Source organism: Vigna radiata, chromosome 11 (assembly GCF_000741045.1).
Source record: "Vigna radiata var. radiata cultivar VC1973A chromosome 11, Vradiata_ver6, whole genome shotgun sequence".
In the NCBI taxonomy this organism is placed as follows: Eukaryota; Viridiplantae; Streptophyta; class Magnoliopsida; order Fabales; family Fabaceae; genus Vigna; species Vigna radiata.
This window is the reverse complement of record NC_028361.1, coordinates 9,785,423-9,795,133: the sequence shown is the minus strand read 5'-3', so window position 1 is coordinate 9,795,133 and position 9,711 is coordinate 9,785,423. Positions and strand designations below refer to the sequence as shown.

General features: G+C 32.3%; 1 protein-coding gene across 3 annotated transcripts; it reads right to left on the bottom strand.

Moving 5' to 3' along the window:
- Nucleotides 1-6,391: 6,391 nt before the first annotated feature.
- LOC106777043 (UDP-N-acetylglucosamine transferase subunit ALG14 homolog) lies at nucleotides 6,392-9,343 on the bottom strand. Of its 3 annotated transcripts, XM_014664546.2 has the most exons (8): nucleotides 9,055-9,342; nucleotides 8,630-8,765; nucleotides 8,188-8,256; nucleotides 8,033-8,094; nucleotides 7,809-7,948; nucleotides 7,003-7,149; nucleotides 6,862-6,921; nucleotides 6,392-6,756 (listed from the first exon to the last, which is right to left on the bottom strand). In XM_014664546.2, exons 2-8 carry the CDS (start codon nucleotides 8,710-8,712, stop codon nucleotides 6,580-6,582), a joined length of 738 nt encoding a protein of 245 aa, XP_014520032.1. In that variant the 5' UTR covers nucleotides 8,713-8,765; nucleotides 9,055-9,342; the 3' UTR covers nucleotides 6,392-6,579. The 3 variants fall into 3 exon arrangements, with proteins under 3 accessions (XP_014520032.1, XP_022631515.1, XP_014520034.1); XM_022775794.1 differs by having other exon boundaries at nucleotides 8,033-8,256; nucleotides 9,055-9,343; XM_014664548.2 differs by lacking the exon at nucleotides 8,630-8,765 and having other exon boundaries at nucleotides 8,033-8,256; nucleotides 9,055-9,338.
- Nucleotides 9,344-9,711: the final 368 nt, after the last annotated feature.

The window sequence follows — 9,711 nt, the reverse complement described above, 5'->3', positions numbered from 1 at the left end:
AAGTGTGAAGGAGTACTCTAAATGTGATTCTGGACTTCACATTTGAAACAAAAATGATTTGATTGATATAATAATTTTTTGAAATAATAAAATTATATATTTAATAATTTGACCAAGTTATTTATTTATATAAATTAGTCAATGAAAATCATTGATACAATAAAGATCATAAAGACAATGAAGATCACGAAGAAAATATTTTACAATAATAAAATTATTGTTGTATACTAAAGAATAGACCATCATGATGGAGAACTTGGGGTTCTACAAATTGAAAAATAGGGGAGAAATGAAAACCAAAGAGAGGATGTAAGCCCTTTTCCCAAGTTTTTTAGTAGTTGCTCCATGTTCCAATTACGTATCTCCTTTCGCCTCAACACCTCCAATTTGTTGCTCCTCTACCTCTTCAACCTTAAGAAGGGGAAAACACCATGGATGAAGATTGAAGACCTAAGGAGAGGTGAGAGAGCTTACCAACACCTCAAACAACCTCTAAGGGTCTAAATCAATGTCCCTGAGTTGAGAGTGAAGTGTGGAAAAAGAGGATTCTCCAAAAAAGCTCGGGAGAAACATGTTTAAATACCCCATTTTTTACATGTTAATGATGTTACTGCTCAACACCATATGAGCACTGCTTAATACCATATCAATTAAAATGCAAAAGGGGCTTTCTATTAAACCACCACTCAACGCTATTTTACACCACTTAGAGCGAGTGATGTAGGACCAGATGGCGCTCAACACCACTTTTGTGTCGCTCAACACTAGAGTCATCTGCAACATTGGCTGCTTTCTGACTTTGCAGCATTGAGTGTGATTTTGGCATTGTTCAACACATTATTTGCTCCAAAATGATCAATTCTTGTCCAAAACATGCTCCCTTAAGTTTTTGCTTATTTTCCTTCATTATAATTGTTCCTTATTCATTTATTTTACACTTATAAACAAAGATATTATAGGTAAAGCAAACATAAAATAACCAAAATAAAAAACAATACAAAATACACTAAACTTGAGAATAAAACAAGATTAAAGCTAGGAAAAAGTTTATTTGTTCATGACAATAGATACACAAAAATCGGTAAAATGGATCTTATCAGTTAGTATTTTTGTTTCTTTGCTTAATGCTTGTTTTGGTTTGGTCATTCATAACTTGAAATTTAGTTCATTAGGTGTTGAAAAATATCTTTTAAAACCTATAACTGAAACAAGATACTTATTGAAGCTTGTATGTAGGAACAAAGTTTGACTCATTAGTTGTCTTGAACCTTAATTCATAAAGCGGGTTTGTTTATTACGAGTTTATGGGATTGACTCTTAATAAGGAAACATAGGCTCATTCTACTAAGAGATTAGGGTTTGAGTAAGCTTATGAGTTTACATTGGGATTTTAATTCAGAGGAGTTAATTTTTATATACATGATGAGATTGAAGTTGACGAAATCTAACCCCAACAACAAAATTTCATATCATTTTTAGACTTTTCTATCTTTCAAGCATTTTCAACTTTCAAAGTGTTTATTCTTTTATGCATAAATTTACTTTCTTGCATATAATCTCAAATGTTTGAATCACTCTTTAATCTAGACTAATTATTAATTGTACAATTATTTGGTATTGCATGAGTCTTTTGGAAAAACGATATCGGTTATTACCAATTACTACTTACACAACTTAATACTAGTTAACACGAACTTAATACAATTTTTCAAACAAAAAAAAAACTGCAATTCATCACCTCTATAATGTTCTTAGGCTAATTTCTTCATTTTTCTAATCCAACTCCAGTGCTATTATCACTTTCATCTCCTATTTTTGTTCTCGTATATATATAATATACGATTATCACAAAAGAAAACAAAACAAAACAAAGGACACACCAAATGCAAGGGTAACTAATTTTCATAAGAATAAACCCCAATATAAATATAGTATATCATTTACAAAGGTTGTATAAATAAACATTTGAGATATATTAATTATCAAAGAAGAGGTTAATGATCAAACATATAACTACAATAACACATTTAGACTTTTGTTTCTGGAATATTAGTATATTAAATGGACTCGTAAGAATATGCATATGTCATACTAACTCTTCTCTCCCTTTTCTCTTTAACAATAACTCGAGTGGAACATAATTTCCTTCATCTAGTACTAACAAGGTTAACTTTACTAGCTTCATAAATATGATATTTTTTTCGTATCATATTATTTGTCCTTTGAAGTCTCCTTCAACTTTCACCACCTAGTTATAACCTTTTATATGAGTTAGATACTAGTAGAGTTAGGATAGTTTCACATCACAAGTAATTTTCAATACACTTAATAACTCATCCTAGATTAACATTTCTCCTTGGAAAAAGCTAATTTACCCACCCAAAAACTAAAATCTTTACACAATTCACATGCATTGTTAAACATATGGTAAAACAATCATAATTATAAAAAATAACATACAATGAAAATCAATTAGCAAGATATAAATCATTCCTAATATGAAAAAAGGTCATAAAGTTACCGCCTTAAGGCCAAATAACCACCACCCAGTGATACATAGCAAACAAGTTTGCTTTATGCAGTTTGAGCATTTTCTCATCATCCTAAAGTCTCCACCTTCTAATTCACATGTTATAGCAATCACGCAAGCGTACCTCATTCTTAAAATACAAACAATATGCCACATATAATACTACATTATTATAATACAAACATCAAAGTCACATCTATTCATTTTTCAACTTCGATGGATACTTATGCCATTTCATATTAATATATTATCAACCTACTAGTACAAAAACGTTGTTTAACGTCGGTTAATTTGGGCTTTTAATGTCACTTTTACAACCGACATCTAAACGGGTGACGTCTATGGGACGTCGAAATTCGTCAGAACTGACGTCCATATAAACGTCAGTTAACGATATCCACCGACATCTATATAGACGTCTGCTTTTACTCAAACCGACATCTATATAGACGTTCACCTATCATTAAACCGACGTCAACTTGAATATATAAAGAGGTTTAAAATGACACTAACTGACGTCTATGATGTTATAGACGTCGGGCATGGATTTAACCGACGTCTAACAACAACTTTGTGTTTTAGTGCAGTTTTGATCCAGACTTTTCAATAGCATTGTGCAACACTCTCCTCTCGCTAGTTTCCCCACAAAAAAAGCTTGCGTCTTTTGAATCTTCTAGTTCTTTCAACACAAAACCGAACCTGGGTCCATGGCTACTTCCAATTATTCAACCGCAATAGAAAAAAATTACGGTGTCGAGAAGTAGACAAGGATCCAAGTTCCATTTTGGGTCAGAAGAACTAGAAAACTCAAAAGATCGCCACTCTTTTAGTGAGGAAATCAGGAAAGGGAGAATGTTGCACTATGTTACCGAAAGAGTGGATCAAAACTACACTAAAACACAACACAAAAAAAATTTTAATCAGTTGAACGACAAGATAATCGATAAAAAACTAAAGAAAGTTTAAACGGTAAGCATAAGAAAAAACCACGCAACTGGGATGAAGAGAGAAAAAGGAGAGGACGAAGACAATGACGTTATGACAAAATACAATGCAATGCCAGAAGAGATAAAAAGTAGAGGTGCGTAAGGGAGTAAAAGAAGAGGAGAACCAGAGAAAAAGGAGAAGAGATGAAGACGCAATCAGAAACTGAGTGGTTAGAAGGGTCTGCGATTTATTTAAAATGAAATTGGGCGTCGGTTGCGCCAGAAACCGACGTCTATAAACATCAGTGTTTGATCGGGATTCGATGTCTATTCTTCTTAAAGAAGCTGAAAAGATTGACGCTTGATTTCCTGTCAGGGTAATTCACGTCGGTGCTCCTCCTAGCCGACGTCTAAAACCCTCGAATTTGGTGAAAATAATCAATTATAGGAACGTAGACGTCGATTACGTTCCGAACCGACGTCTAAATTTAAGGATTTTTTGTCTTCCCACCTTCCAGATAGGCCTTAGACGTCGTCGTTTGACTACATGACGTCTAAGCGCCTGGGAATTAGGTGAACAACATTAATTGTAGCCCTAATCGACGTCGGTGCCCTTTTCTAGATGACGTCGAATTGTCTGTCTTATCACATACCTTAGGCAATTTGACGTCGGTTTGAGGCAGGTGCGACGTCTATCATGTCATAGACGTCGCCTAACATCGAAACAGACATCTAGTTTACCAATATATTTACGATAATGCCACCGTACAATAATAGACATAGGTTTATCACGAATTCGACGTCTGATGAGTGACGTTAAACAGCGTTTTTGCACTAGTGACCACACTTAAACTTTTCCAGAATAACAGTTTTACCACACCATCATCAAACCACACTCATTTATAAATTTTCCTGTAAGTCAATCTCTCCTATACTCACATTCATACCCACTTCTTTTTTAATCATAGTCAATTTGTCCAAATCAATAGTTTCTCATCACATTTATAAAAATTTCACAATTCAAATTAAATTTTTCTTTTCTGAGATTAATTAACTACACTAGTACCCAAATTTGTAACAATATTCATCAAAATCACCCTTCTAATAAAATTATCCTCAAATTACACTAAGCATATAACTACTATATTCACATTGTAAATTTTTCTTTAAAATTCAACGATAATATTTCAAATTTTAAATTAAATTATCTTTCCTTACCTTATTGATTTGACCTATCACTGCTTGTGTCCTTAAACAACTTCATACGAAGAATCACTCAAAGTCACGAAAAGGAAGATTGCATGTGACGGAAAACGAATTGTTATATATAGAAAAATTAAAAAAAAAAGTTATTTTAACAATTATTTTTTATAATGTTTATATGGTAGTTTGTAATTGGTCTGTTTTGGATATTTTTTTAAATATATATTCAAATAGACTAATAAAATAATGACACTATGCTGTTATAAAAAAAGTTTTTAAAAATAGTTGTCAAAATATCAAGATCCAAAATTCAAACTTACAATTTTGAGAAATCATAGGAAAATTTTGTAAAGTTCTTTATGTATATTACTTCAGTTGTATTGAGGTGAATAAAAAATTTGAGAGAATTGGGATTAGAAAGGAGTTTTTTTTTTAAAAAAAAAGGTTTTGATCAAATAATTATATGTAAAAGAATTGAAGGAATTAGATCTCATTACCCATAATTTCTTTTCCAGACCATAAAGAAATAGAAGAAAATAAATAATTGTTATGAAAAATTGATAAAGCAGTCTCTAATATAAACTAAACAGCGTAAACAAAATTCAAAAGAAATTTATTTCTATATTTTTCCTTTTATTTTTTTTAAACCAAAAAACTTTCTATTTTTATTTTAGGTTTAACTTATTCATTTTTTTCAACTACTACTATTCCTTCATGTTACCAATACATTGTCAAGTGACTTTTAATATTATTATTTATGAATATTGTTAAGTAACGTCCTAAGATAATCAATTAATAAATAAAAGTATTCTATTATATAAACTGTTGACAGCACATTAGAATTCACGACAAAAATGTATTAATAATCTTTTAATAAAAGAAAATACTTTTCTATTAACCAATGCCCTTAAATATTCTTTTAACAGTTACATTAATTTATTCATCAGACATCTTAATTTTTTTAACGTCAGATGTGGAAATATTTTTTTAACAGTTACATGTCGCCTCTGTTTCCAATTAACAAGGACAGAAGTATGCCAATTGTTCTCATAAATGTTTTAGAAACGCCACACTTGCAGAAGACTATACCACTAACCATAGTTTCTAAATGCAGTTCATGAGTGAAGCACATTTGCCCATGGATTTTTGTAACGACAGTGACTGCAACTCATTTTTTTTAGTTAAGAACACACACGGGAGAAACCCAGTAAATAAATAAATAAAAACCACTACCAGGAGAAACACAATCAAATAGAACGAACAGTGGAAACTGTAAAACTATCGTTACCTTCCTGTAAATCTCGATGCTTATAATCATTCTACTGATTCTAGTAGGAGATGATTTACTAAAGCATATTCATTACTTTCACGGCTTATTAATATCTTCACCAAAACATTCATGGCTGCACTAAGATTATCATATATATACGTTGTGTGTGTAAGCTAAAACAACTGGTTTGCACATTGATCTTGTTTCCATTTTCCGTAGAAAGGTACATCTGCTTTAAATGAAAGCTGTTGTACCACTTAATTTCTGCATTTGAAGCAACTGCCTAATATGAAAGAGAGAAGACTAGCCCAAGAAAATTGGCAAAATCCAACCAAAACTTTTAAAATTCCAAAGATGCTTGTTGGGCCAAAACAATACAGAGATCAAATCATAGTAATATCAATTTATTCTAACGCCGTTACCAAATTCAAGATATATAGGTTCTAGTTAGCAAGAAAAACATTGGAAAAAAAAAAACTTTAAAAGTTTAGTGATTAGTAGTTCAATAGAAACGCTTTCACATCCCGCAAACTAGCATTTCAAATAATCTCAATCTTCTTATCTTTCTTTTTTCCTTTTGAAAAACTAAGAATAGCAATCATTTAACCTATAAACTTAAATATAGTACAACTATTAAAGGAAAGAGTTGGTTACATTAGTCTACCAACATAGGTAGCTCGGGGATATTGCCGTTGCAGCTGTGGCCACTGAACAAAAAGTTGATCAGCCATCCGGAACTTGTACAGGAGCAAGCCACTCAAGGAGAGCCTTCTAACTCTTGCAATACTCTCAACATAGAAAATTGATGACCATTTGATTCCCACTACCTGCATAACAGAAGCTCAGCGATTTTAGTAGCATTACAAATTATCAAATGAAGTAGATAAATTCAGTTATAGAAATAATAAAAAATTATTGAGGGGAACAAGAACCTTAAATATGAATGCAATTGCACAGAGGGGAATGCAAGTTCCAGGTCCATTACAAAGTATCTGGATAATAGCATACACAATTAGCTCAAATTGTAACAGACTAAAATATAATAACAGAATCAAATCATTTTGATATAGTACCACTTCAGGTCTAATTTTAATCATTAGCCACAGCGCATGCACCATTGCGATTAATGTAGTCCAAATTGAGGTTATATATGATTGACCAACTTCCCTACTCCGATATATCTTCATGAACTGGGCAGAATGTTTGACGCTCGTTGCACTCTGCAGTAAAATTTATTTCTGATCAGAATCTGTAAACCAGCAACAAGCCGAAGTGAAAATACAGACAGTAAGATATATTCTCTATTTCGGGTCCCAAGTCTACAACTGCAAAAGATTCAAGAAGAAATCAATAAAAAAAATGATACCATAAAAAAAAATACAGCCATTCAAGTTAATTTATTATTTTTAAAAATTCCATCAAGGTAGCAGCTATTAAGGACAACAAATTTCTTGTGACAATAAGCTATTTGTACAGTCCTAGATACTCGTGAAAAAAGCCTATAAGGGACTGGGCAGCATTGCTTTGGGTCTGCCCTATTGCAAACAACAGTAATCATGTTTGTATCCGGCAGCGATAATTACTCTCACATTCAATTCTAGAGGAATTCAGCCGATATACTATCCCCAAAGAAAGTTTTATTTCCCTATAACTACCAAATGACAATATATGACATAATATTTTGAGCACCAATTACTATAGGCATTAACATACATAATTTTGATCCATATCTAGCAAAAAAGGGGTATCGTGTTAAAAACTATCCAATTTTATATTGTAGAACGCCCCCTGCCCCATGCCCAACCCACAAACCAGAGTAAGAAAAGATAAATAGAGATCACCGATAAAAGGTACTTCTTGAGACAGTAAAATATAGAACCTCGGTAGCAAGGGAGTTTTCCAACAACTGAGCTTTTTCAAGACTCATATTATCAGTAGCAGCAGCAATGTAGAATCTTGGATTAAACCTATCTTTCCGTAACACTGCCAATAGATTAAGCATCTCAGCAGTATGACCACCTAAAGCAGATAAAACTATTAATTTGTGGAATTGCCATGGAATGTTTTGATATGGATGGAAAAGAAAGGAAAATAAGGTAAAACCTGATCCTAAAATAATGAGGGTACTGACAGGCTTTGAAGCCCTTTTGCTCAAGGGCCTGCGACTGTGATATATGACATAAAGGAGACGAACCAAAATCAAGGAGACAACAAAAATGGCACTTGAAAAGACAGCAATTGAAGACACATTAGAGAACCTGCAGCCGTTGCGTTTGTCCATCGGGGGTAGGTTCAAGATTTCAGTCAGAGCTACACTTACATCTTCACTGCATAATTCAGGAGAAAATCAATGTTGTATATATGATTAGTTTCATAAGCAATTAAGCTGGATTTTATACTTGCAAGTTGTAGTTACATAAACACATACATGGAAGAAGGGATGCGTTACACAAATACTCACAAGACCAAAAGCTCCCAAGATCTCAAAATAAATAATAATAACCAGTTTGAACAGCTTGAGAAGGAATGCTAACAATGTAAAAACTTGGCCAAAGCCCGAGACACTACGGCTGGAAACCAATAATATAACAAACTATTTTTTTACAAAAACAAGTTTGGTGTTTTTCAGAACCAATTTGAAAGTGTTGAATATTTTTTCCCAACAAAACCAATTTTAAATGGAAAAAAGAGAAAATATACCCCGAACCAAAGTTTTGTTGTTGAATCATGAAAGTGTACTCAGACAGTGTTATCAATGGTGCGATATGGCAGAGGGCTGACATTTCGCCATATAAACACGACACTGCAGCCTATGGCGCTGCCATAACGGGCATCCCTTCACAAATTAGAGAATTAATAGTTCCCAACTCTTAGCACATCATAATCGAGAGATTAAATAACTCTATTAATATTAATACTGGATTTCAGCACGATAATATTTCAAAAACAAATTTCAACGAACACCAATAATAATACACAATGAATTCAAATCAAGCAGCAATTCCCAATCTTCGAATTTAAACAATAATACGAGGGGAGTAATTATAAGATTAAGAAGAATAGTTTACAAAAATGAATTCGAATAAGAAATAACAGCAGCAGAAATCTATGAACATTTTACTCACTGAGATCCAATAGAAAGATTAAGAAAGAACGGATCTTAACGAAGACGATGGTAGTGGGATTTATGGCGGCGTAGGAACGCCTCTGTTCTGTGGTCTGCTCTTGGTGCCGGTCACCGTCACCGATTCGGTTCCAGGGTATCTTTTTGGTTACTCAAGATGTAAGTTACCGAATCCGTGTTGAAATTTCCAACATGTTCCACAAATTTTACCAAAGGAATCATAAGTATATTTAAGAGTTTATCCTTACAAAGAAAATGAAAGAAGTTTGATGTTTATTGATAATTGTACGAGAAATTTGCACTCACATTCTGAATTGAGTTAAATTATTCATTATATTATTCCCAATTACTAGAAAACTTTATATAATGACATTCAGCGTAACTAAATTATTTTACTGTTTTACCTTCAATAATATTTTCAAACTATAACAAAAAATTCATAATAAAATATGTTGGTATAATAAAATGAGAGAACTAAAACATAATAAAGTAAAAGTACAAAAACATAAAATAAATTTACATCTTTAAATTATACACTTTAAACCATCACACAACTTTCTAAATCTACAACAAAATCAATAATCAAAAGTATAATAATTTATTAAAAAAGAAAATTAAACTCACTTTTGCATGGCTAATTATGATGCTAATGTTTAAC

Bases quoted from the DNA above. Each gene is read 5' to 3' on its own strand.
- LOC106777043 (XM_022775794.1), bottom strand. From the start codon at position 8,712: ATGTCAGCCCTCTGCCATATCGCACCATTGATAACACTGTCTGAGTAC. The intron at 7,949-8,032 runs GTTTTACCTTAT...TATCTGCTTTAG, and splicing joins CCTCATTATTTTAGGATCAG to GTGGTCATACTGCTGAGATG. The intron at 7,150-7,808 runs GTTCTATATTTT...ATTTTACTGCAG, and splicing joins AAAACTCCCTTGCTACCGAG to AGTGCAACGAGCGTCAAACA.